General features: G+C 48.0%; 1 protein-coding gene across 22 annotated transcripts in view; it reads left to right on the top strand.

The window, feature by feature from the left end:
* PTPRF (protein tyrosine phosphatase receptor type F) overlaps positions 1-27,737 on the top strand; it is a 617,705-nt gene that overhangs the window by 490,908 nt on the left and 99,060 nt on the right. For 13 of the 22 annotated variants that reach the window (XM_043520352.1, XM_043520368.1, XM_043520361.1 and 10 more), the window contains one exon: positions 10,394-10,504. In XM_043520352.1, the coding sequence (XP_043376287.1) occupies positions 10,394-10,504 (111 nt within the window). Of the gene's footprint in view, positions 1-10,393; positions 10,505-21,717; positions 21,730-27,737 lie in introns of all 22 variants that reach the window. The other 9 variants (XM_038412822.2, XM_043520354.1, XM_043520366.1 and 6 more) reach the window with 1 other exon arrangement.

Raw genomic sequence — 27,737 nt, 5'->3', positions numbered from 1 at the left:
GGAATAGTTTGTCACTCATTGCGCGCATGTAGACTGACTGGACTTCAAGTGGACTCTGTCCCTTTAGAACTACACAAATCAGTATTCTTCCTGGTTAGTATTGTAGTTCACAGCTGATACTGAACCACGAAGATTTGTGGGATCCTTTCCAATAGCTGGCCCTGAGAGCTCAGAGCCATCCAAGACCCACTAATGTACCAGGAGCCCAAAAGAGCCACTGCTTGTACTCCATACCTCCCTTTTCTCCTGTTTGCCCACATTCAGGTCCAGTGACATCACCAGCTGTCTCTTTGGTATATATCAGAGCAGCACAGGCACCCAAAACAGGTCCCTAACACGCCAGTCATTAGGGTCTGGGATGGAATGAACATAATGAGCACTAACAAGGAAATTATGTTTGTAGTTATCGTGTTTGCATAATTGGCGCCACTGATGGGCTTCTACAATAGCTGGAAGTTGACTGCATTATAAAGTACAAAGTCTGTAGTATTGCATGAGCCAAAGAAAACTAGAAATGCTGCTTTTAATTATTTGCTTGTCAGAGACTTTTTAAAAAGTGTTTGGAGTCTGAGTCCGTCCCAATGTTCCTTCGTGAGCACAGATTCTTTAGGGGAATTTACCACAGCCTCAAACTCTTGCCATCTCCTCAAGTCAGATTCTCAGTCCACATCCTGCTGTCCCCACTCCTCCATGCCAGCCCTTAAAAATCCATCTCTAGTGCTTCTGGAGGGTCGTGGGTGGAGTGTTCTCCCCAGCCCCAGAGACAGCTCTCCGCATGGTGCTGTCATATCTGCAATGCCTTCTGTCCTTGGGAAAAGTGCACTCTGATGGATCAGGAAGGATTATCACAAGCCCAGTATAATCCCCTGATAGCTGCGCTGTAAAACTACCCGTGCAGCTTTCACTTGATGAGAACTGTTTTTCCGCATCCAAAAAGTGACTGAAGTGAACTGGAGACCACAGTCCAGACACTGATCAAATTTTTTCCCATACTTGTTTTATACATGGCTTTTTGCTCTGTTACTTCATTCTGTTTTCATTAACATTATTGATATGATCAGACTACCAGGTCTGTCAAGGCCAAAACATAGTAAGTGTCAGTGTCTAAGGCAAGTTTTAGAACCGTAATGAAGTGGGTGGGTTTATGTCACATCTCTCTCTCACATCCTGGAGCCGTTTCTGCAGCTGGCCCTTAGCCCAGAGTTAGAATTTGTTCTCTCCTCTCTTTGTATTGCTGTGTATAAAGCACAGGGGGCAGCTACTTTTCATTTGCTGCCAGTGAGAGGGTTTCTGTTTGAATGGAGCAGAAGCTAGCGTGGCTCCGTATTACTGATTTCCATTGGAGATGCTCCAGCCAAAGCACCAGATGTCAGCAAGAAGTGATCTACCGAAACAGGGTCTCTAAATTATTTTAGACAAACTCCTGGATTTAAAAAGGAGCTGAGAATCATAGAATCATAGAATATCAGGGTTGGAAAGGACCTCAGGAGGTCATGTGGACCAACCCCCTGCTCAAAGCAGGACCAATCCCCAACTAAATCATCCCAGCTAGGGCTTTGTCAAGCCTGACCTTAAAAACTTATAAGGAAGGAGATACCACCACCTCCCTAGGTAACGCATTCCAGTGTTTCACCACCCTGCTAGGGAAAAAGTTTTTCCTAGTATCCAGCCTAAACCTCCCCCACTGCAACTTGAGACCATTACTCCTTGTTCTGTCATCTGCTACCACTGAGAACAGTCTAGATCCATCCTCTTTGGAACCCCCTTTCAGGTAGTTGAAAGCAGCTATCAAATCCCCCCTCACTCTTCTCTTCCGCAGACTAAACAATCCCAGTTCCCTCAGCCTCTCCTCATAAGTCATGTGTTCCAGTCCCCTAATCATTTTTCTTACCCTCTGCTGGATGCTTTCCAATTTTTCCACATCCTTCTTGTAGTGTGGGGCCCAAAACTGGACACAGTACTCCAGATGAGGCCTCACCAGTGTCGAATAGAGGGGAACGATCATGTCCCTCAATCTGCTGGCAATGCCCCTACTTATACATCCCAAAATGCCATTAGCCTTCTTGTCAACAAGGGCACACTGTTGACTCATATCCAGCTTCTCGTCCACTGTAAGCCCTAAATCCTTTTCTGCAGAACTGCTGCTGAGCCATTCGGTCGCTAGCGTGTAGTGGTGCATGGGATTCTTGTGTCCTAAGTGCAGGACTGTGCACTTGTCCTTGTTGAACCTCATCAGATTTCTTTTGTCCCAGTCCTCTAATTTGTCTAGGGTTCTCTGTATCCTATCCCTATCCTCCAGCGTATCTACCTCTCCTCCCAGTTTAGTGTCATCTGCACACTTGCTGAGGGTGCAATCCACACCATCCTCCAGATCATGAATGAAGATATTGAACAAAACCGGCCCGAGGACCGACCCTTGGGGCCCTCCACTTGATACCGGCTGCCAACTAGACATGGAGCCATTGATCACTACCCATTGAGCCTGACAATCTAACCAACTTTCTATCCACCTTATAGTCCATTCATCCAGCCCATACTTCTTTAACTTGCTGGCAAGAATACTGTGGGAGACCGTGTCAAAAGCTTTGTTAAAGTCAAGGAACAACACGTCCACTGCTTTCCCCTCATCCACAGAGCCAGTTATCTCGTCATAGAAGGCAATTAGATTAGTCAGGCATGACTTGCCCTTGGTGAATCCATGCTGACTGTTCCTGATCACTTTCCTCTCCTCTAAGTGCTTCAGAATTGATTGCTTGAGGACCTGCTCCATGATTTTTCCAGGGACTGAGGTGAGGCTGACTGGCCTGTAGTTCCCAGGCCATCCTCCTTCTTCCCTTTTTTAAAGATGGGCGCTACATTAGCCTTTTTCCAGTCGTCCGGGACCTCCCCCAATCGCCGTGAGTTTTCAAAGATAATGGCCAATGGCTCTGCAATCACACCCGCCAACTCATTTAGCACTCTCGGATGCAGCGCATCTGGCCCCATGGACTTGTGCACGTCCAGCTTTTCTAAATAGTCCCGAACCACTTCTTTCTCCACAGAGGGCTGGTCACCTCCTCCCCATGCTGTGCTGCCCAGTGCAGAAGTCTGGGAGCTGACCTTGTTTGTCAAGACAGAGGCAAAAAATGCATTGAGTACATTAGCTTTTTCCACATCCTCTGTCACTAGGTTGCCTCCCTCGTTCAGTAAGGGGCCCACACTTTCCTTGACTTCCTTCTTCTTGCTAACATACCTGAAGAAACCCTTCTTGTTACTCTTAACATCTCTTGCTAGCTGTACTTCCAGGTGTGATTTGGCCTTCCTGATCTCACTCCTGCATGCAAGAGCAATATTTTTATACTCTTCCCTGGTCATTTGTCCAATCTTCCACTTCTTGTAAGCTTCTTTTTTGTGTTTAAGATCAGCAAAGATTTCATTGTTAAGCCAAGCTGGTCATCTGCCATATTTACTATTCTTTCTATCAGGATGGTTTGTCCCTGTAACCTCAATAAGGATTCTTTAAAATACAGCCAGCTCTCCTGGACTCCTTTTCCCCTCATGTTATTCTCCCAGGGGATCCTGCCCATCAGTTCCCTGAGGGAGTCAAAGTCTGCTTTTCTGAAGTCCAGGGTCCGTATTCTGTTGCTCTCCTTTCTTCCCTGTGTCAGGATCCTTAACTCGACCATCTCATGGTCACTGCCTCCCAGGTTCCCATCCACTTTTGCTTCCCCTACTAATTCTTCCCGATTTGTGAGCAGCGGGTCAAGAAGAGCTCTGCCCCTAGTTGGTTCCTCCAGAACTTGCACCAGGAAATTGTCCCCTACACTTTCCAAAAACTTCCTGGATTGTCTGTGCACTGCTGTATTGCTCTCCCAGCGGATATCGGGTGATTGAAGTCCCCCATGAGAACCAGGATCTGCGATCTAGTAACTTCCGTTAGTTGCTGGAAGAAAGCCTCGTCCACCTCGTCCCCCGATCCGGTGGTCTATAGCAGACTCCCACCACGACATCACCCTTGTTACTCACACTTCTAAACTTAATCCAGAGAGACTCAGGTTTTTCTGCAGTTTCATACCGGAGCTCAGAGCAGTTGTACTGCTCCCTTACATACAATGCAACTCCCCCACCTTTTCTGCCCTGCCTGTCCTTCCTGAACAGTTTATATCCATCCATGACAGTATTCCAGTCATGTGAGTTATCCCACCAAGTCTCTGCTATTCCAGTCACATCCTAATTCCTTGACTGTGCCAGGACTTCCAGTTCTCCATGCTTGTTTCCCAGGAATTCCTCTCTCTCTGTGGTGCTTTTTAGTGAGGGGAAATGTAGGGCACCAGGCCTCAGCACTATGGATTGTTCTGCTCACCAAATGGCTGACATGGAAAGCAATTGCGGAGGAAGCCACACATTGGATTCCTCTCTTGCGTATGATGTGGATGGGGAGGAGTGGGATAACGAGGTGCCCAGGGATGCCAGTGGGTGAAATTCCATCTCCTCCAGAGCCGCTGGCTGAGCAAGGACAATGTCTGTGTTAGTAGCTGGGATCGACTAGCACCAGCATTGTGACCCTCTTCCTTACATACATTCAGCTGTGAGTTCTCTGACTCCTGGGCGTTTCACTTGTGTTCATCCTTGTTGTCCAGGGAAAAGATAAATTTCTTCTTGTCTTTGTGCCCTCATGGCTGAGTCCAGGAATTCCCTTGCTACTAAAACTGGGGTGCACGTGTGCCTGGGAGAGCTCCGTGTTCAACGTCTGCAGAAAAGTAGCCCTGAGAGAAGCTGCGCAGGGGTCCCGGGGGAGCAGCACAGCCTCTCCTCCTGCCTGTTTCAGCATTAGGGTTTCAGAGAGTTAAACTTGTCTTGGAGCTAGAGAGCTTTTTACAGAGAGTTACCGATGGTGGAGGGAGTGGAGCCCAGCCCGCCCTAGCGTATCTGCCAGCCTGATGGCCTTATCAGGATCTTCCTTCCCCATGTTCTGCACAATGCGCTTTTTAAATGCCACTTTTAAGCACTATCATTGCAGCTAATGATTTTTCCTAAGCAGCATGACTATATTTGAATAGATAGGAATCTTGGAGCGCGGCTGCGGGGCTGTCATCTGCGCCCATGTTGAGGGAGAAAAAAAGAAAACTCCAAAATGAAGAAGTGATTGGTACGGGGGCCTGAATGCAGAAGAAAGAACTGCTTGTCAATCAGCAGCAGCCATTTCTTCCCTCAGCTCCAGAAAGTCCAGCCTCATCGCTGCTCTCCCTGGCCCCAGAGAGCAGCCAGGGGCTCTTCTCAGAGTTTGCAGCTCTCTGCTGTGCCGTAACAGACCTAAGCTGTGATCACGATCAGCTTATCACAACCAGTGCCTCTCCTAGCAACCTGTGCTCTTCCTGCCCATGGTGGAGAGTGGTTGGAGACAGAGCCCTGCTTGGGAGGCAGGCTGAGAGGGGCAGTTCCTGCAGGAAGAGGTTTTGCTTCCATGTCAGTGTAGAGCAGCATAGCCTGACACCCATTTCTAGTGTAAGCTGCTTGCCGCTCTTCCCTACTCAGCTCACGCTCTCTGGGTGGGAGTCTTTCTTGCCAGTGGAAAAGCTGGCAGGCGTAGCAATGTGCTCCCTCATTCCTTCAGTGAGGCTGTGTTTGTTGTTAGTGTTTTAGGGCTTACCACCAGGTGTGGTGGTTGCTAGGGCAGGTAGCCCCACATAAGTCAGTGACCTCAGCCAGAGTCCTCCATGTAGCAAGTGCTGCCCAGGAGGGAGTGTTTGCATGATTGGGCCCTGAGACATGTTTTAACAACATTTTTTTTAAAAAGCATTTTTTTTTTAAAATCCGGTCACAGTTTCTTTGTCTAATCAGCAGTATGGCTGTCATCTCACTGGGAGGTGGGGCTGGGCGTCTGCCCTCTAAATCCTGCCTAGCCGGAGCCCCGATGGGTGACAATGATGGTAATGATTAATGCTTATTGGGCAGCTGTTAGCCCCTAGATTTCAAAACACTCTCCGAAGGCAGGTCAAGGTCGGTGTCATTTTTCCAGGTGTACAGAGAGAGCTATTGAGGTGGAGAAAGGGGAAGAGACTTGCCCAAGGTTACTCAGAGAGTCAGTGGCAAAGGTCTCCAGATTCCCAGCCCTGTGCCCTTGCTATAGGGTAACAGAGCATAGAAGAAACGACAGACGTGGCTTTCCTAGCACCAGCAAGTGAGTAAATGGTTAATCGTTGATTTGACAACTGTCAATCAGAGCAGTTGCAAAGAACTGATGGAAGTTACCAGTGCTTGGAAACTTCCTCATCTCTGCAACTTCCATCAGCTCTGCAGATGAGAGCTGGTCAGGACCCATTCAGTCCTTCAGCCCTGCCCGGATTGTTCCCTGTGGTAGGTTTTCTAGTGCCTTATGCAAATTAAATGTGAATTTCTCAAGTGATGAGGCTTCCACTGCCTGGAGGATTTACCTCCTACTCAGCCTGCTTTGTTCCCCTTTCCCGAGCTGTGGCCTGGCCCCTTCTTCAGATAACTAACTCCTCCGTGGCATGCACACCCTGCAGATATTTGGGAACTTGTGCATCTCCCTGTGTCTATTACTTCACCATTCGTTTTCCCACTAGAAAAGCAATGCTCGCAGCCCTGCTGGTTGCTATCACAGTAGCATGACGGGGCAGCTTCCTGTTGTTGTTAATTATATTGCAGACTTTTTACATTTGTTTAGTGGCAATTTTGTTTTCGTAGCGGTCAGAAATTCTTCTCTGGCACAGACTGGAGGTTTCTTTTTACCTCCTTCGTCTCCGGGGCCTCTCAAGCATTTCCATGAGGTGCTCTGTGGCCCTGGTGGCGGTTGTCTCCGCGTGCCCATAGCTGCACTGGACACATCTAGAGTCGGTTGTGCAGTGGCCGGAGTAGTCTAGTAGTATAGAGAGTGGTGTTCTCAGAACACGTCCCGTCCACGCGGGCCATGGCAAGCAGCGACAGAGCTCCCTCTGCCGCAGTCCTCTTTGCAAGTCTCTTCTCCATCCCTCCTTTGCTTTTCTCTCCTCCCCCCACCATAGCTCTGACATTTGGGTGCCGTGAGATTAAGCACCTGTAGATTGGCTAAGGAGTGGTTAAGGAAAGCCGGAAAGTCACAAGTCTGCATATGCATGTAAGCCCCAGTGAAGTTTACTTACCAGGCTAACTAACAAAGAGGATGTCTTTTTGTGTTGCACCTAACCCCCCTCCTGTCCGCACACAAAACCCTCTCACCCGTGTTTACTGGTGCTTTCAACCCAAGCCAGCTGGCTTCTCTGGCTGTAGTCTAAAAAGAGAGGGGTATTTTCCACTGTATGCATCCGATGAAGTGAGCTGGAGCTCAGGAAAGCTTATGCTCAAATAAATGTGTTAGTCTCTAAGATGGCACAAGTCCTCCTTTCTTTTTGCGGATACAGACTAACACAGCTGCTACTCTGAAACCTAAAAAGAGTGTGGACTTGGTAACCTTAGTCCTGGAACCCCAAGGGGAGAGGCAATTCTTGATTTAGTTATAAGTTGAGCAAAGGATCTGGTCCAAGTGGTGAATATAATGGAATTGCTCAGTAATAGTGACCATAATATAATTACATTTAACGTCCTTGTAGGGGGAAAAATACCAAAGAAACCCACCAATGTATTGTTTAACTTCAGAAGGGGGAACTACACAAAAATAAGGAAGCTAGTTAAATGGAAATTAAAAGGAACAGTCACAAGAACGAATGAAATGCCTTCAAGCTGCATGAAAACTTTTTAAAAACACCATAAAGAGGCTGAAATTAAATGTGACCCCAATTTAAAAAAAAGAGGACCACACACAAAAAATGACACCTTGAAAAAATAAATCCACTTGATACTGCCCTGTTCTGTTCATTCCCTCTGAAGCACCTGGCTTTGGCCCCTGTCAGAAGACAGGATATTGGGCTGGATGGACCATTGGTCTGACCTAGTATGGCAGTTCTTATGTTCTTTTAACCTGCCCACTTTGCGATAAGGATGCAGGATAAATGGCTTCTGATAGTCCCCCAGTGCCTTCCCCCAATCCTCCTCCCCTCCCCCCCACTCCATGTGCCCAGAAGGACAGAACCGTTCTTCCGTAATTCACTGGGAAGGAATCCTAGAGCAGCTCCTCTTCCTGCAGCACAGAGAACCATGGAATATGCTCCTTGAAGTCCTAGTGACGCACGCAGGGGAGTGCTGTTCCAGGCACGACATAGTATTTTAGCTACGGCTTCGCAGTGTGGTGCTCTCGCCTGGGTTAAGCTAACCTGGGTGCTCAGCACCTGAGTTAACTCCGCAGTGAAGACACCCTAGCGAGTAATAGGAGGAAATTAAGAGGGGGGGGTAAAATAGGCTAAATATCAGAGAGATTGTCCCACCAGTGAGTGCTGCTAGGTTGTGGCACACAGTCCCTGGGGAAGTGGTGGAAGCCCTATAATTTGGCACATTTACAACTGAATTGGACAGAACACTAATACATTACAATTGGGAGCCATCCTGCACGGGCCCCTGGGCATGCACTAGATAACCTAATTGGTGTTTTCCATCTCTAGATTTTACTCTTCTCTCCAGCTTGTCAGGGCCGGGAAGCTTCCTTCCCTGCTGCCTGTCATGCTGCTGTCTGTTTGAAGATGTTTTTCACTGAAAGCATGTGGAAATCCAACATTTCCCCTGAGTTCAGCAATAATGCACGAGAGATGTTGGGCTGGCCCCACTTTTCGAAGGGGTCCAGAGATCTCTGTGGTTTGGGGAAATGAGCATATTGAGTGAATGCAGTTGCGTGTTTTCTCTGTCTTGCTGAAGCCTCACATTTTCAGCCCTAATGCAACAACAGCGAGGGCTTTGTGCATCATTTGTATTATGTGGCAGAACTCCAGGAAGTTCATTTTTTTTCTCCATGACACACAGACTTCTGCTACAGTCTCAGTTTATCCTTCTAAATAATGTAGGTGGCGGTGGTTGATTCATATCGCTTTCTCTTCTCTTCTAATGATATGAAAACCAGAGTTTGACCTTCTCCGCTTGAACTGAGAAGAAGGGAGATGGCAATTTCTGCAGCTATTCACAGTGCTCCTCTTCACAGTTATTCTGAACCGTGGCAGATGGAAATGGGTTCAAATTCTTACAAGCAAAGGGGTTAATGTTTTCTTCTAGTTCAAGTGTGTGGTTTGTGAGCAGAGTTCCCTTCCGACAAGCTGCTGGAGCCAGAAAAATCTGAGCACTTGGAGGTGCTTTAAAAATGATTTCCTTGTTGCCGTGGGAAAGCAGGCAGAGCAGCTGAGAGAGCCAGGTCTGGGCATTTGCCCTTAACAGTGGCGGGTTACTTTTTATTCTTGTCACCAGGTGTATTCTGGGTCTCTATCATTTTCTCACCTCTTTCCTTCTAGGTTCCACCTGCAGCCCAGGTAGCAGATTTAGGTTCAGCCAGTTTTAGGTCCCATCCATGCAAGGTGGAGAGCAGACTTTGAAATGTTAAATGCCATTCCAGCCAAATGGGTGCTGAACGTGGGTGGGACAGCCAGTGTGGATGTGGGTTGACCACAGTTCACCTGAGACGGTTGGAAATTACATATAAAGTGTTCAGGCGCAGAGTAGACATAACCTTGGTCTCATGTGGTTAGCGCGACTCTTGCTATGTTCTGGGGGCTGTTATCATTTGTACCCTTGGTGCGCCTGGCACTCTAGACATGTGACGAGATAACTTCTGTACTCTGAGATGCTTACAGCCTGAGTGAGATATTCCCCGGGCGGGGGAGAGGGAACAAAGGCAAAGGGAACTCTGTGATGCTCTTTGTTCTGCAGATTGTTTGTTTTTGCTATTTGATGCTGTCTGTAATCAGGTGAGAGAGTGAGGAAAGGATTGGCCTGGAGAGAGCTGATTAAAGGCAAGTCTAAAGACGTGGCTTTTGAGGAGGGATTTGGTGGAGAAGAGGGAGGATGAGCGGGCGGCAAAGCCCTGGTTCTGTTCAGCAGAGGCCATGACTGTGGAGGAGTAAGAAGCAAACAGCAGTGGTTAGGCTGCTTCTTGTTCAGCTGCTTTGAGTAGAAAAATCTAATTTTAAAGTCTTGTAAAGGTTGTTTTATTAGACAACAATTTATTATTATTGTTCCTTTCCATCCAACACTGTAATTAACATGGAGTTGAGGGTTTTTTCTTTTTTTAAGCAGTGCATTTAAGTACCTGTGTCCATTGGAAAGGCATCAATAACTGGTTTTCGCATGCAATTATAAACAACTCACCCACAACAGCATGGACACCCTGGGTCTGCAGATAGGTACCACTGAGAGTCTGAGGGCCACAGTTTGTGGTACACTTACCCAGGAAAGTTACTTTTCAAGTAGAGCCTGCGTTTCTTATGTGGTGAAACTGTGCAGTTGCCATATCTGGACTTGCCATAACCTGAGTTGTCTGTGTCGTCTTATTTGTGCACAGGAGCTCTGCAAATAGAGAACAGTGAGGAGTCAGACCAAGGCAAATATGAATGTGTTGCAACCAACAGTGCAGGAACCCGCTACTCTGCTCCAGCTAACCTTTACGTTCGAGGTAAGAGCGGCTTCTCTCCCAGGGTCACACTCTCCCTGTTTAATGAACTGTGTGGCTTTGCAATGAACAAGTATGTGGTCCTGTCTTTGTGCATCAATAACGCTTTGTGGATTGTGTGACTTGAGTGGCCATTTGCTCAAGATTTGACAAATTAAATCCAAACACATGTTTGAATAACACCAGGCTTGACTCAAATTAGCAAGATCTGGAAATCCATCTTCACCAAGCTTGTGGGATGCTTCTGTTGTCAAAAGAGCTGAGCTAAGGCCAGAATTTTAATTCCTTTGAATCTAGTTTTGAATTTCTTCACTTTATGGCACAATTACTTAAGGGGAGGAGAGGTGTTTCAATCTCTCTTGTATAAAGACAAATCTTCAGTGGAGAAGTCTAAAATAAAGTCCCATTTACCTGCTAAGCCAAGGCTTGTCAATTGTGGATGAGCAGGTCTTTAGCCACCTGCTTTGGAGTGTTGAGACTTAAAAACTAGAGGCCAGAACAACTTTTAGAAGTTTTCTCGGTCAATCTTGTATCTACATTGAAGGTAGATCCTATGGGTATTAAAGATACACACTAAGAACCCTGCTGAAAATTAGTTGCTGTTCATGCGAAGAAGCCACTTTCTAATGGTTATTGTCTTGCCTTTTTTAAATTGTTGTTTTCAGAATACAAAAATGATCAGACTTTATGGCTGATGGACCTTGGGCCTAATTTATTTTTCTACATTAAATAAATCTGAATTACAAGTTTGGAAGGAGAGAGGGGGGGTCTTTAAATCGTTGATTAACTCTGTTCTGTTCATCAAGGGAAAAAAAGTGCTTCCCTAGTTGGGATCTGGTATAGCCCGAACAACCAGGTCAGAAACCCTTGAAAACTGGTTTGGGATTTGCCCAAGGGGTATGATGCTACTTAATGCTTTTTAGGAAGGTGTTTAGAACCCCACTTTATTTCCACATAGTAACTCAAGACACTGACAACTGTTGGTAAATGAAATCTCATCTTCATTTCTTCCTCTCTCTCTCTCTCTCTCTCTCTCCTTTCTTTGTGAACAACCCCCAAAGCCACCCTTGGAAGCTACAAATGCTTTGGTCAGTGTGAAGAGAGGAGAGGATGATGATAAAACGTCACATGCTGTGTGTTTGCTTCTAGGTTCCACTTCGTGCCTTGTGCTTTTTTTGTTTGCTTCTAGGTACCGCGTCTTGCATTGAGTTCTTTGCTTATTTGCCGGAGGGCTCATTTTGCAGCATCATTTGGATTGTAAGAATCTTTGGCAAACTAAAGTATCAGATTAAACATGCTCAGAAGATTAGAGCTTTCTCTGTGCAGTGGAACCAAGTTTGACTTGTGCAGTATAATTATGGGTGATTTTAAACTCCCTGTATTCTTGTACATTCATTTTTCAAGCCAGCTTTAGTAAAATTCATCCCCAGGTTGTCCCTTCACACCCTGAAGGAGTGAGTGTTCATTTGAATGTATCACACTGGATGTTGTTGCACTGACTTTGGGGGTATTTAGCCTTAGTGCCACAATAGCTGAGTGTTTTCCTTCCTGTACATAGGATCAATCCATGAAACATAACCCATCGTTCATAGAAACGCTACGGAAAATACTGCTAGGAGGCTAGTATTTCAGCTGAATGCAGCAGCTTCTAAGGACGGAGAAACCTCAGCTTAAATCTTCCTGGTTTCCCATTCATGGATGTTCATTCTTTATTTACCAAGAGAATCCCTTAAGACTGTAAGAAATAAAGTAAGCTACAGCACTTGGTTTGTCACACAGAAGGGGTTGCCTGGCCTGCGTGTGCTTGGGGATGAGAATGGGTTTCATGTGGATGGGAGGATCCAGATGCTCCATGAAGAGAATGCTCCAGATCTGTGCTCAGTTCATTTTCTGTTTACCAGAGCTTTCCTTTTATTGCACATCATCTTTACAATGTAAATCTCCAGCCTGCATGATCCTGATAAAGCCCTGCAGTATATAGAAGACCAGTTATTCCATAAATCGTCTGCAGAGGAAATTCCCCATATGTCCTGGTTCCTAGATAATATTTATGCATGAGGTATCTGATATCTCGTGTTTTAAAAAACAAAATGTTCATCATGAATACGTCAGTTAGTGGCTTCAACAAGTCAGCCAAACCAAGAACCATAGTTTATACTTTTATCAAACTGAATTTTTTTTCCCTTGTGTCTCATGCCTTCATTGCAGAATAAAAAGAATCCCTTGTTTCTGCCCATGTGGTTATTGTGCTGTGTTGTGGTTAGTTAGAAGAATTGGTAACTTTCAATGGGGTCCTTGGAAAGTGCCTACATATTTGCTAGAGAAGACATTATTTAATGCTAAATTACAGTGGAATTAAGTGTTCTAGCTACACCACTGCCACATGATGGTTTCATAATGATTGACCTTATTACAATGAATACCCAAGGAATTAGCTACTTACTGGAAAGTGGCTGAGTATTGCTTCTATTGTAGCTTTGTGAGCAGAGGTATTAATTTCCATTCAGTGGTAATTCTCAGGAGTGCTTGTGCCTGCTTTCATTTATAGCCTATTGTTTTTTTAATAGTTCAAATGTTTGTTTGTCACTTGACTCCTGGGGTTTCTAGTTTTTGATCATTTCCTCCCTTTTCCCAGCCCCCCAGGAAATCCTTTGTGGGAACCCTGGGTTAAAAAGCACAAGCTCATTAGCATCTTTGTGACATCCGGACCCTCACACAAACAGAGGAAGTTCCTGGGTGCTGAGAGTGAGTATCCAGGCACTGCTCAGGGCTTCCCATATCACTAAAAGTACAGGAGGAGGATGGAGCTGGCTACTCCGCAGTGTCTTGCCTCTGAATCCTTCAGAGCCAGCACTTCAGCACAGATGAACTTCATTAAAAGTTAAAACATTTCCACACAAGGGATTTGTAAAGGAAAGTGGATGCATTTTCCTTCAAGCTATTATTTTCATTGTAATAAGTGTGCTGAAAAGCAGCCCTCAAAAGTGTTCTGCTTCTAAACTGACAGGTCTATCTGTCTGTAAAGACAGCGCTCGGAAAACGCCATACAGCGCAGCCCGGTGCTGTAAGTCTGACAGAACACTTCACTCTGAATGGCTGGCTTTGACCCAGAATGGTTGGCAGGAGATGTTTTGCATTGAAGACCATGCCAAAGAGAGGGGGATTGCTGGTCAGAGAGAGAGAATTTATAGTGCTCTCAGTGGAGCACAGCCTCATCTGGCCATTTTAGAACTGCAAATCCTTCTGTCCAGGTGCACTTTCTGACACTCTGCTTTGATCCCTTGCCTAGTCTGTCAGAACAGATCTTGAGTCCAATGACTGTGGTTTTTGTGCTGTTATTACAGTAACGCCCTGGAGTCCTCTCCAGGGTCAGGGCACCCCATGGTGCTGAGAGCTGTGCAAACACATACGAAGTCATGTTTCTTACAGTCTTACAGTCTAATTTTAGACAAGACACAGCCCATCAATGTAACAGCAGGAGCAAAGATGGGCATACCAGTAGTATGCCCATGTTATTACATAAGTGAGTTGTGTGTCCAGCATAATGGCTCCAGTTCCCAGAAGAAATAAATTTCTTCCATCCTCCACTTGGCCTCTGGTTGCCTTCAGCTGCACACAGAGGCTTGTGAGTCAGCAAAGGGCTTTGCACTGCCATGCTGGCAGCATCGCGCAGGCTCCCCATGGCTCACCTAGCTGGGGTGGGTACAGTCTAAACAACTGAGTCTGCATGAATAGGCCATTCCCTCTGGCCTCAGCCTCAGTCTGTCCTGCAGATGGAATTGGCTTTAGCCTAATTTATACAAAGCCACTGGACGGGGAGGCCTCATGGGATAATGTCCTCTTAGAGCACGACAATATTCTCTAGACTTGACCCCATGCTGCTGCTCATGATAGTGTAATTTAGGATACCCTCATGTTTGATTAAGAGATTCCATATTCAGACATCATGTTCTGGGTAAAACAAAAATACCCATAGTCCAGCAAATGGCCTTTGTTATAGATGCCACTTTTTGGACCTTCAAGGTATGGCTAGAGCAAGTTGTTGGTGACTGGGTAGGTGAGGCAGACACAGAAAATTCTCTACTACAAAGAGTCTGACACATTCTATACATTACAGAGCAGGAACCCACAAAACTGGTTTTCAAAAAGACAGCTATAAATGAGGGCCCTGCTGCAGAATTATACATCAGTAAATTAAACAAGATCACAGTCAATATAAATGGTATTATGATACCTGTATATTTTCCTGCTTCGTCTTTTAAAAGGCTCAGCTGGTATTTAATTTGGAGGGGGTAGAATTTGCTTGGGGGCTGAGATTTGATCTGCCGAGTTTCACCCCGGAACCAAATTAAACCAAAATAAAATTAGGATTGCAAATCGCTCTAGTCCTGGCAACAGTACTCCGATGAGAGCGCAGCTAGCGTCTCCAGCATGTGATGGGAGTCTCTGGAGCTCTCCCTGGAGCCAAGTCACCTAACCAACCCAATTGGCTGCCTGCCTGAGCCCATAATTTGTGTGTCTGTGAAGTGCTGAGCACATCATGGGCTCTGTGCACATCACAATAATGATGCTGAATGACAAAGGTTGGCCTGGAGCAATGGCAGCAGGATTTGAAATATTTCAAAAGGAAATGTTTTGCTTATCTAAAATTAAAACCAGCTGAAGTAGCAACTACAATCAAAGCTGAGGGCATTGCTGATGGGACAGTCAAAGCTGAGGGCATTGATCCAATGATCAGTGATCAAAGAAGAGGGTTCTTGAGAAAGGGTGATAAAATACTACCCCCACACCTACAGCATGTGCTCAGTGTCAGGGTTAGGGTTAGTTCTCTGATCTGGCAGAGCTGTACAAATCCGGAGAAGAGCCCTGGCAGTGGTCACATACAAAGAGATGTTGCAAAAGTGAGGCCTGGTTAGCTTGGCCAGGAGAGAATGTATTACTGATAGAAATCTGTGAATTGCCATATTGGACCGGACTGGTGGTCTGTCCAGTTTGGCCTCTGGTCTGTGGCAGTGGCCAGCCCCAGATGTTGAGGAAGGAGCAAGAAGCCCTGCAGTAGCAGCTATGGAATGACCTGTCTGCAGGGAAAATTCCTTGCTCCCCTGAGGTAGTTGGAGTGTTGCCTGAACCATGAGGCAGAAGAGGTGGTTACATCCCTTTGAATAGTGGTTTTCAAACTTTGCTTCTGGGGACCCAGTTGAAGAAAATTGTTGGTGCCCGCGACGCAATGGAGCTGGGGATGGGGGTGCTGGGGTGTGAGAGGGGGCTCAGGGCTGTGGCAGAGGGTTGGGGTGCGGGAGGGGGTCAAGGCTCTGGGGTGGGCTGGGGATGAGGGGTTGGGGGGGCTCAGGGCTGTAGCAGAGGGTTGGGGTGTGAGAGGGGGTCAGGGCTCTGGGCTGAGTGTGCAGGCTCTGAGGTGAGGCTGGGGATGAGGAGTTTGGGAGGCTCAGGGCTGTAGCAGAGGGTTGGGGTGCAGGAGGGGGTCAGGGCTCTGGGCTGAGGGTGCAGGCTCTGGGGTGGGCTGGGGATGAGGGGTTGGGGGAGCTCAGGGCTGTAGCAGAGGGTTGGGGTGTGAGAGAGGGTCAGGGCTCTGGGCTGAGTGTGCAGGATCTGGGGTGGGGCTGGGGATGAGGGGGTTGGGATGCAGGAAAGGGCCCTGGTTTTGGGGGGCTCAGGGCTGGAGCAGGGGGTTGGGGTATGGGCTTACCTCAGGCAGCTCCTGGTCAGTGGTGCAGTGGGGGTGCAGAGGCAGGCTGTCCTGGCACCGCGGACTGTACTGCGCCCCGGAGCAGGTCATGCTCTTAGGCAGAGGTGAGCTAGCACTGCCCCCCTCCCAGCTCCCGTTGGCCAGTTCCTGGCCAATGGGATTGCGGAGCCGGTTCTCAGGGCAGGGGCAGCATGCGGAGCCCTGTGGCCCCCCGGGACTAGGAGCCGGACCTGCTGCTGGCTGCTTCCAGGGCGCAGCGTGGTGTCGGAATAGGTAGGGACTAGCCTGCCTTAGCCGGGCAGCACTGCTGCCGGGACTTTTAATGACCCGGTCCATGGTGCTGACCAGAGCCACTGTGACCCAGTGCCTTAACTGGGTCATGACTCACAGTTTGAAAACCACTGCCTTTTAAAACTCTTGGTGGCTTTTTGGTTTTTGAATGCACTACAACAACTCCAGATATTCTTGTTAACCATATAAACATCCAGTCTCTCCTTCCAGCCTGCTAAGCTTATGACCTCAACAATAGTGTGGCAATAAGTTCCATGGGCCAGCTGGGTTCATGGGGAAAAGTATTTACAGCTTTCCCTTTGATCAGTTTGAAATTTACCACCTTTCAATATCATTGTCCTCAAACGTCCCCTGCTCTTGTGGTGAGAGAGGGAGAACAGCCATTTCCAATGTACTTTCTCTGTCCTATTCATTATTTTGAATATTTTTATCATGCCCCCCCCTTATTCATCTCATCTTTAAGGCAAACAATCTTTTCAGTCTATCATATGAGAGTTTTTCTGTGTCCCTAATAATAATTGTTATTCAATAAACAGTAGTTCTCCGCCCTTTTCTCAAAGCACTGTACAGATGTTAAATAAATAAACCTCACAACTGATTATTCCTTGCAAAGCCCTTTGCAGGTGAACAGTGCAATATAGGGACCATGTCTGATTATTTATAAAATGTTTTTTATGAAACATGGAATCGAATTGGTTGATGTCCAAGGATGTGATACAACTGCTTGCGTAGGACTTTTTAGTTATTTTCCCTCCCTCATACAATATATGGAATAAAATATCATATCACTGTACTCGCTAAACATCCCAGATCCTCTCATTTCCCGTGCACAAAGGGCCACAAGCAATGGATCTCTGAGATTGTGCCACTAATTGTGTGCGTGAGTGTGTGTTCACTACAAGTGGGAAGGTACAGTTTGGTGTCTTGAGAATCCTATTTGTATCTCATGGCTGTCTCTAATGCACCAGCATTGTGGCTCCTGGACATCCTGTATTTGGGGGGAGGAGGGTCTTATTCTCAGTTCATCTGGGATAAAACAGCCAATTTCTCCTTGTGTAGTTCTCCGCTGTTGAGAAGTGTGAAAAATGAAAGTCACAGTACAAATCGTGGAGTCCCTGGGGCTCAAAATACAGTTACGTGAATGAGCAGGAACAGGTTAATTCCCTCTGGGCTTTCCTAGTCTTGGTGGTTTCTGTCTTTAGACTGTAAGGTCTTTAGGCAGGGCCTGTTGACGTAAAGCGCTTTGAGATCTGCTGATGGGAAGTGCTCTGTAAGAGCTAGTGGTATTATTCTGTATTTTATCGTGTACAGCACTGAATGAACTATTGGTGCTCAGCAAATGCGGAGAATTCCCTGAGGAATGGCAGTGCCAGTTTGACTTGAGCTCTCGTGGGGGTTAGAAACTGTTTGCTGCCCACTCTGCGGAGCCTTGGAAACCTACCGGTATTTTGTTAAGCCTTGTGATCATTGTTCTCAGCCCTGTATGGACATATCCTAGGCACAGGCCCCATCCCTACTGCAAGAGCCTACGCTCTCGTCTAAAATATCCAAAAGCAAAGATTCTTACAGCCCTACAGTCCCTCTGTCTGCAGCAAGCTGCTGCGGTAAGAATATTGCTGCTGGTGCATAAAACGATCCTGTCTTGGAAGAGTCAGAACCGGATTCAGTCAGCGTGGGAATTCCAGTGTTCGGAGCGCTGGAGCCATCTGATGAGCTGAGCTGGCAGGCTTCCTCGCTCTCTCTCCCTGGATTGGGGAGAAAGTGATATTTTTTCGTCTGGTGTGATTGGCTGCCCCCTAGTCATTCCCATTGTGACTTTACTTACGTCAGTGTTCCCAGAAAGGCAGATGAGTTTGAATCTTGTCGGGATACTCAGGGTTCATGAGCAGGGCTGGCTCTAGGATTTTTGCCGCCCCAAGCAAAAAAAAATTTTGGCCGCCCCCGCTTTTTTTTCATGCCCACCCCGGCTCCACCCCTTCCCCAAATCCCTGGCCCCACCTCCTCTCCTGGGCGTGCTGCATTTCCCCCCTCCCCCATTGCTTTCTGCGACTCCCCCCGCAACCACCTGCCCTAGCTCACCTCCGCTCCGCCTGCTCCCCTGAACATGCCACCACTCCACTTCTCCCCCCTTCCTCTCAGGCGAGGGAGAGGCAGCGTGTTCAGGGGAGCAGGCAGAGTGGAGGTGAGCGAGGGTGGGGGGAGTGCAGGAAGGAACCGGGGGGGGGGTAGAGGAACCGCTCCCGGCCCCAGCTCGCCTCCGCTCCACCACTGCCGCCTCCCCCGAGCGCTCCACCTCTCGGCTTCTCCTCCCTCCCTCCCTCCCTCCCTTCCTCCCAGGCTTGCCGCGCCAAACAGCTGTTTCGCATGTGGCAAGCCTGGGAGGAAGGGAGAGAGGGGGGAGGCGGGGCGGCAGCGGCACGCTCGGGGAGCAGGCAGATGCGGGGCGGCGGGGGCACGTTTCTAGGGGCAGCATGGCTGGCACCGGAATGCCGCCCCTAGAAACGTGCCGCCCCAAGCACCTGCTTGTTTTGCTGGTGCCTAGAGCCGGCCCTGTTCATGAGACACTGTGGACACATGACATGCAATGGCTGATCAGGCACCCCTGGGTGCGGACATGTACAACATCTCTAAATCCTCTGTGCCCTCATGGCACAAATTCCCCTGCGGTTTTCACTGTCACTGTTCAGTGTCCAATGCACTGTAGAAAGGTGATAGGCCTGTTGGTAAAACATGCTGCCCCAGCATAGGAGTGAGAGGGATAGAGACCTGCAGATAAGGGAGAATCGGAATGGGAGCTGGAAGGAGAATAAACTTTCAGTTAGGTGTATCAGCCTTTTTACAGACAAAGTAACAACAGCAGAAATTTAAATATTAGCCAAAGAAAGAAGAGAGAGAGCTTTCTGTCTGGGGCTTTCTCTTTTGCTAGTCTTTGTGAAGCAGCCTGCTGTTTATTTCCTATAGTCAATTAATACAGTAAGAGATTAAGAGATAATCCAGCAATTAGTGATGAGCAACAGCCTCGAAATTTGATCTTGTCTGGCAGGCTAGAAAATAATCTGTTTGAACTAGCTTGTATCACATGTGTCCCTTCACCTCTGTAACTGTAATCTGAAGTGTAAATACTTTTGGGAAAGCCATTGCCAGAGCAGCCAGCCCTCTAGGCATGCTGACAACCTCCCGATCCCCTCCAGCTACACAAGTGCAGCAAACATTGTGCTGACCTGAGATTTCAAAGGGGAAACCTGCTGATCTCCGGTAGAACCAGCAGGCATCAGTCTGCCTGCCCATCCTAAAGGCCAAGTCATATACAACTGTGATTCCTTGGGGACTGTAGATATCTAATGCACCCACCACTAAGGCATGCTGTGACCCACTGACGGACTATGTCTGCCACAGCTGCTGTGTTACTGGACCTAGCCATTAAACTAGGATTGTGGCCTTTGTACCCTCTTCTTACTGCCCTGGGCTGTCCGCCCTGTTCAGTCACAGGGTTCAATTAAACCTACTTGTTTCCTCACATTTATCACAGCTCACTTGTACCCCAGTCTCATGATGCTGCTGCTAGTGTTATTACTATGGGCTGTAGGATTGTTTCCATGTATTGCCTCACACAGTGGACTGGCCTGGGGCACCGCCTTGTCTCTCAATGCAAGGGCTGCTAGGAAGTGTGACCTCTTTCTTGAGAAGAGCTAAGCTGAATCTCAAACCCTCTTGACCTGCTGAGCTCCCAGCAAAAGGTGGGATGTGTGTGTTTAGGGGATGAGAGCGTCCCTCCAGCTTCTTTCCCTCTTGCTACCGTATGTGGGTTTTTGCCTCTGTGTCTGTACAGGGTGAAGCAGTTCTGATATGAATAATTGGCAGAGGGAGAATACCAGCTTTGAAAGGAACTGAAGGAAATCTGGCCCTGGAATCAGGGCTGTGTTGATAACGGACATTCAGGAGGTGTGATCTCTGGTCTTAGCATTTGCTCCTGAGTTCCCAGCCTTCTGGCTCTAGTCCCCTACTGTCAGGTACTCAAAGAAATAAAAACAAGGCTTGTGCTGTTCTCCTCCAAGCTCCATTGCACTTTTTAGGCCTCTGCTGTAGCCCACATTAGCAGTTCATTGCCTGTTCTACATCATGTCAGTGTGCGTTAAAATCCTGTCCTCTTTGATCACTGGAAATGACTGACTGACTACTGTACCACATGCTGGTTTTTAATTTGCAATGTTTCTTCTGAAAAGCAGGTTTCTCCCCCCACAGCCTCCCTCGCCACAAAAGAATGTGATTCGTAAGCAGTCTTTAACCATCAACCCTTGTCTTTGTGTTCTCTCAGCGAGGGTTCAGTTACAGCAGCTATGTCACAGATCTCTAGCTGGAGTGATGTCGTTCTGGCTAAAGAAATAAGATGTCCTTTATCCGTAAGGAAAATGTAACTAACCTTTTACTGTCTCTCCTGCAGGAACAAAAACTGGGACCTCCACATTCATTATGGGTGTTCTTGTTGCTTTGATTTCTTGTCTGTCTTTCACACCCAGCACAATGCACCAGTAAGGCTCTCCTGACACTGAGCTCAGCTGAGACTGCACATGCCTGTCAATTGTCTAATACCTTTCTGCCACAATTAGCTCTTTGGTTGGAGAGGGGGAGCAGCTCTTCATGGTAGAAGACTTTCCATTTACCAGCAGGAACATTTCCTCCATATTTTAACGTTATGATCTACATGTCTATGCTCTTCCCAGTGTGTGGTCAGTGGGTTCAAAGTGCCTTTACCATCATCTCTATGCTTGGAATGGGAGCACGCGTGTGTTCTAAGCAAATCCATGCTGTGACTAAAGGCGTGCGTGCGTGTGTGTGTTGCATGTGTTTACGTGTCTGTGCTTTGAATACTGGCCAGGAGAGGGGCTGCCCACTGAAATGCACTGCAGCTGTTGGGTGTGATGTGCACTCCTGTCTGCCATGTCTCCATGTGTCTCTAGTCGGTCAGTGGGTGCTTGTCCCTGGTCAGAGCAGTGCATGTGGAAGGCTCTGTGTCTTTTGCAAGTGTGAAGCTGCGTGCGTGCGTGCGTTGTTGGGAATCCTGACTGACTTCTGCAGTCTTGTCTTGTTGTTTCAGTGGTGTGCGGACAGATGAAGCTTGGCCTGTTTTTACTCTCTGTGTTTTTCCTTGTCTTTTTTTTATTCCCTCCTCATCTTCATCGCACTCTGCCATCAAACAAAACAAACTTTCATCTCTCAGATCAGCGAGAAGGTTGGTCCTTTTCACTTCTTATCCATCTACAGTACTCCACGTCAGATGGGACTTTTCCAGTAGGGAAAGGAGAGCCAGCCCTGAAAGGGGCGGGCCCCTACAGACCTTGGCTCCCTGCCAGGCACGGCCACACACGCCTGATGAAATCTGCTTACTGTTTGCTATGACTTTGGTGATGGCATTGATACACTGCTTGCATGCCTTTGTTGCTTGAGAGTTAAAATGCACAGAATATATTTGCATGCAAAACACAAGCTAAGGGTTCTGTGTTTAAGGGGAAAGAAGTGCATGCGGGCTTTTGCCTTCACCCATTACCTGTACCAGGCTCTGCGCTAATACATCTGAACTGCTTCTGTTTCCTGGTAAGAGATCAAGAGCATTAGTTGGAAGCTTTGATGTGACTGATCTCCCCCTCTCGCTGTGTGAGCTGCTGGTGGAGAGCAGGAGCTGCACTTTCTCCTTTTGCTTCATTGTTTTGGTTTTTTTAGATTGCTAAACTCCCTTTTGATCATGGCTGTAGGCAAAGGCTCGAGTGCTCCTCTCCCCTGCACCTCTATAAAAAGAGGAGCTGAGGACACTGGCCCAGTGCCCTGGTGCCTTTGTGTTACACGCAGCTTCCTGCTCCTCTGTGGTTCTCACTCCCTTGGCATGCTGGGATCTCCAGGCCTCGAACCCCCTTGCATGTCTGGGTGCAAGGTTTGCCTTCGCCTTCCTCACTTGTGCTGGGTCTTTGCCTTGCTAGTAGCAGAATTTGAAGAGCCCCAGTGACCTCAGCCTTGCTCGGGTGACCCCTTGACAAGCCCAGCTGCTGTCCTACCAGGAGCTCTGGGTCACGAGGGAACGTTGCTTTACCCTCCTCTCTGTCCTGATGCAGATCCATTGCCCTGAGAGCAGAATGGGACCAAAGAACAATCGCACAGGGAAAGGGCATGGGCATGTCAAATCTGTACACGGAATGCCAGCTCTAGGCTGATCCGAGGTCTTTGAGATCTGTGACGCATTTAGCACTGATGAACGTGCTGGGTTTGACAGCCCTGGTGACTGGTTTAATTCCCAGAACAGATCCCTCATGGGCAGGCACTTTGTAGGTTCTCCCTGCACCCTCTGAACTGGAATCACCACCTCTAATGCGGGGTCGTTCTCTGTGGCCCATTCAGCCCTAGATCCAGTTAGCTTGCTGATATTGTGATGTGCAGCCCTGCCCCCAGGAGCTGGTGGGACCCCAGCTTGTTTCACACAAGCCACCAAGCAGCCTCTGAGTTGATTTGATTTTAACAATAAGGAGAACGCTGTTGAAGAAGTCCTTCTAGCAGTTGTTCCAGTGCAGTATTTACTTAGTTCCCATTTCCCTCCCTGCAACATGCTCTCCGTTTCAGTTGTACTGAGGCAGAGGCTCTTGTTTTCCCTCTAAAAAAAGAAATCTTGGAGGTTAGAATGACCTGAACCTAAGACAACAATGGAAAATGAGAACAATGAAAAGAAAGCAAAACCCAAAGCCGAGTCCCAGAGCCTGCAGGATGTCACTGAATTGGAAGGCTGCGGAGAAGGCTCAGAGATCACAGGAACAGTGAACCTCGGGCTCTCTCTCTGGTGCTTCTGCAGTTCAGTAACACACTTTAATGGCTGGGAGCTGAACAAGTGAGAAAAATGGCTATCAGCCAAGAGGAGCAGATAATTTCTCCTTCTTTCCGCTCTCCATTGGCCTCTCCCTCTCACCCTACCAAAAATCCACACGTACACAAATATTTAATGTGATGGCAGAAAATAGTTTCTAAATATTCCAATGGGATTTGCAGTGCTTATAATTTGTTTGGCACTGATAATTGCATCTTACGTTTTTCTAGCTTTACTTAAACCTATGTACTGCTCACCCATGCATTTAATTACTGCTTTGCGACTGCTACAAGGTTGTTTATTAAAGAGTTATTTTATCTTGATACAGTGGATCTTTTCTCTTATTCCCCTCCTTAATGTTGTGTTATTTTCATCAGAGAAATTTCAGAGAGTGAATGCAAATTGCATAGCTCCACAATCTCCGTCTCCCGTACTTTGCTATTAGTATGTCACTATGCTGAATGCTGATGTCTCCAGTGCTGCAGCACTGTAATGATATATCCTCTTTTATATGTGGTTGTCAGCGCAAATAATTACACCTAAAAGTTATAGCTGAAATATAATCCAAAAATGGCAAAGCCCTGTTTTGGAAATTGTCTATAAAATGTCAGCATTCAAGGATGCATTGGGAACATAAATAGTACAGCATTGTTTGAGCACAAGATTAGACTGTAAATGCATTTTTCTGGTTCCAATTTTTCCTTTCCTGCTGTTGATTTTGACAATAGATTGTGAGGCTCCGGTAACTACCTTTCCATTTGGCTTAAAAGAGAGAGATGAAAGGTGTCTGCAGCTGTGTAAACCATGCAGCCCAATGTTCCTGTTTCTAGGAGGTTGTCTCCTAAATTCACTCCTTCCCCACCTCAAGCAAGTGGCTTGGAGAAAGAGAGGGACTTGCAGGCAGTAGGCTTGGAGTTGGAGAGCCAAGACATTCCGCTTCCCTGGGATTCTCTTGCTCTCCCGCTCAAATGTAATGAAAGGGGGAGTCTGTCACCCCAGAGACGTCTGGTCACCTCCCCAAAACCAGGTCATTCCTAGCACTGCTCCTTCTCCGGGGAGGGTGAGTGCGGAGCAGCTGGAGCAGCTGCTCTTTTCCCAGGTGGAGGGGAAGCCAGGAGCAGACGGCTTGGGTGCAGGAGGAGCAGCTGGGAGACTGGGCAGTCCCTTCATGCCCAGAGACCAGCAGAGACTCCTGTGAACATATATGGGGAGGCAGCACTGATTGGCTTGGGGGGAATCTGCCTGCCCATCCCTCACTTGCCATTGTGTGTGATTGACCAGGGGAGTGGGAGCTGGGGGTCGGACTGGTGCCAGCATGGCAGGGGCAGTGAGAACAGGAATCAGAAGGGAGGGGAACCAGGGAACGGGTGCATGGAGTACAGGTTAGTGGGGGGAGGAGCACTGAGTTTTGGGGTGGAGGGGCTGTGGGAGCTAGAGAGAGGGACTCTGTATTTTGGGGGCTGCTGTCAGACAGCTTCGCTTCCCCCTCCCCAGTGCTGCTGCTCTTGTTTCACTTTGGAAGTCTTTCCTCTCCCCGCCCCCCCCCCGACTCCCCCCACACACACACTGTAGCATTTCCTGCTCTGCTCCAGCACATGAGATGTGGAGATGTGATGGCTCTAAAGGTCTTGATTAACCCATGCGTGTGTGAAGCCCTTGGTTCGTGCCCGGAGTCTCCCAGGCTGAATGGAGAGCAGAGAGGAGGGTAGACCTGCGGGCTCTTCGTGGGGTGAGGTCACTCTCTGATGGAACAGCCACTCCGGTGGTGAAAGGAGCAGGGCAATTGATCCATGCTCTTTGCGCCAAATGCAGGGAATGTGCACGCTAATGCATGCTAAATTATTAACACTTCTCAGTCTCTTCCATCTGCGCTGTGATGTTGCTTGTTTCTCCCACAGCTCCTCGGAGAATGTGCTGCACTTTCCTTTCGCCCTCCCTTGTGTGATCCAGAGCAATGGCTCAGGTTGCATTGGGTGGCTTACCACTTTGGGGTTTCACTTTCCCTCACAGGCAGGGTGCTCCAAGGGAGAAGCTTGCTGAATTGTGCTGCATTATGCAGCCTTTCATGGTGCCCAGGCCTGGGATGAATGGCAATGAATCTCATTTTCAACAGTCTGCTGGTTTAAATGAACCTCTGAATTATACTATTGTCTGTTGAAATCATTTTAATATGCACAGCAATTTCCCCTGTGCTGTTCTTGCAAAACCTCCAAACCACCTTCTTTGATCTTGATCCGAAAAGAAGATTTAAAAAAAAAATTGCAAATTCTTGTCAAGAAAATTGTAATAAAAAAGGGAGGAAATTACTGCAAGACACAGAGAGTAACAAAAATTTCCAGTGCGTTTAGGTGGCATCATGGGCTGCACTAGCTGTTGTAATTTGACTTGTAAATTGGAGAACGTTTCTGGAGAGCTGCTCTTTGAGTGAGTTATTCTGGTTTAAATTATTAGTGGGTTCTTATGCTAGGGGAAGCAAGAGATTTACAGAACTGGCTTGAGCCAGAACAGTATGTGAGGGTGCTATGTAAGCTTCTGTGAGACCTCTACCTGCTCTCTCTAATGGTAACTGATAGCAGCTCTGCTTGTCCCACCGGACCAGCCACTAAAAAAAGCTGCCAATTATCCCCAGATGATGTGCTGGTTTGTGTGAGAGTTCACCTCCTGTATTTCCCTTACCTACGGTCTGGCGAGATTATAATCATGGCCAGATTTGTAACTAAAGGCATCTCTGAGCCTCCCCCTCGCTCTTCTCCCACCGCCCGTATGTAAAAGCTCAGCCCTGGCTGTGGTATCCATTGTTACTAGCGGAGAAGGTGTAACTGAAAGGACGCTGCCCCTCACTCCACTTAGCAGGGAGCCTGTCTGAGCCCACCGTTGATTTCCCAGTCCCGCTCTGGTGAGGGAGGGGGCCAGCTTTGTGGCACTTGCGCAGCGCATCACCAGCAAGACTGAAGCAGTCTCTCGCAGGTAACCTTAGGAGGGCAGGTTAATTTCCTCACGTTCTAGGTGTGAGAGCTGAGGCTGTGTGAGGCACAATGGAGCCTCCTTGCCAGCAGCGGCCGCTGGCTGCTCTCAGTACCACCGTGAGGTGTGAACGGATCAGCTTTCCCTGGGTGCTCCAGCTAGACGTGCCCAGACACTGAGGCCTGGCGGAGGGTGCAGCAGGGGGTTGGGGGGAACAGAGACCCTCGTTTGCCCACTGGTCTGCAGAGCCCTGGCTTGTTCACCTCCAGGGCACACTGCAGGGCCTTCGTGGGCCCGGCCTTTCCCTGGTTCGGTGGCCAGTTTCCCTAGTGCCCCAGGATGTTCTGTCAATTCCTGTTGCTTCTCTTTTGCAATAGTTTTAACCTGGTGCAAATCCTTACAAATAGGGGGCCCAGGCCATTTTGGCTTCTTTGTCGTGGTGAGACAAGCACAACCGCTCTGTGGAGTGAGGCCACAGGCAGAGAGGGTCCTTAGGGCCCCTGGCTCAAGGGAAGCTGAGTGTGGGAGAAGAGCAAAGGCAATGCTGTTTTTCCACCCATCTTCTCGGCTGTCGAGTAGTGGCTGGTGCTCTGTCAGCAGCTAGAACCGTGTCTAGTGTTGGTGGGAATGGCCTGCCAACACTCAGCTTGGTGATTGGGCTGACTCAGAGTAACAGGGCATCTGCAGTCAGCTGCGGAGCCCCCAGGAGGGGTGCGGAGCTGTTCCCACCTAGGATAGAGAAACATTCAAGCAATGCACACATGAGGGGAACAATCCTTTAAGTAAAGGAGAAATTGTGCTAAGATGTAACCAAGAGGCCTCCTGAGACGATCTCCCTGCCCCACCAGCCTATGCGACTGTCACTCAAGGACAAGGTTTCAGAGTAGCAGCTGTGTTAGTCTGTATTCGCAAAAAGAAATACAGACCAAGAAAAGAAAAGGAGTACTTGTGGCACCTTAGAGACTAACAAATAAGGTGCCACAAGTACTCCTTTTCTTTTCAAGGACAAGGGTTTGCCTAGAAACCTTTTCCTTGTATTGATCCGCTCTGGAGAGGGGAGAAGAGAGTATTTTCTTTGCCATTCATCCCGTCCGTAGGCACGCAGACCCCCATCTCAGTATATTGTCTAGCAGCTTTTTCTCTTCTCCTGCCAACAGCATAGTAAACAGCAGCTTTGAAAAGGGGCCAGAGGTTCTTTCAATAGCACGCTGCAGAATGAACGGAGGCGTTTATCGGCAGATTCACAAGCTGTGTTTCTTCCGAGCAAGGGGCTGACAGCGTTCCGTGCTCGCACAAAGGAGAGCCAGGGACTCAAGTCCGAGGGATACATGTCAGTGGGGCCCAAGGCTCTCTGAGCCTGAAGTGAATGGCAGGGGATAGGTGGGGAGCAGCTGTGTCTGCAACAGGGGCCCTGTCTATGGGGGGCAACA

This window comes from Dermochelys coriacea, chromosome 8, assembly GCF_009764565.3.
Source record: "Dermochelys coriacea isolate rDerCor1 chromosome 8, rDerCor1.pri.v4, whole genome shotgun sequence".
Classification (NCBI taxonomy): domain Eukaryota; kingdom Metazoa; phylum Chordata; order Testudines; family Dermochelyidae; genus Dermochelys; species Dermochelys coriacea.
Note: the sequence above shows the minus strand (reverse complement) of the source record. Positions and strands in the feature narration are given on the sequence as shown.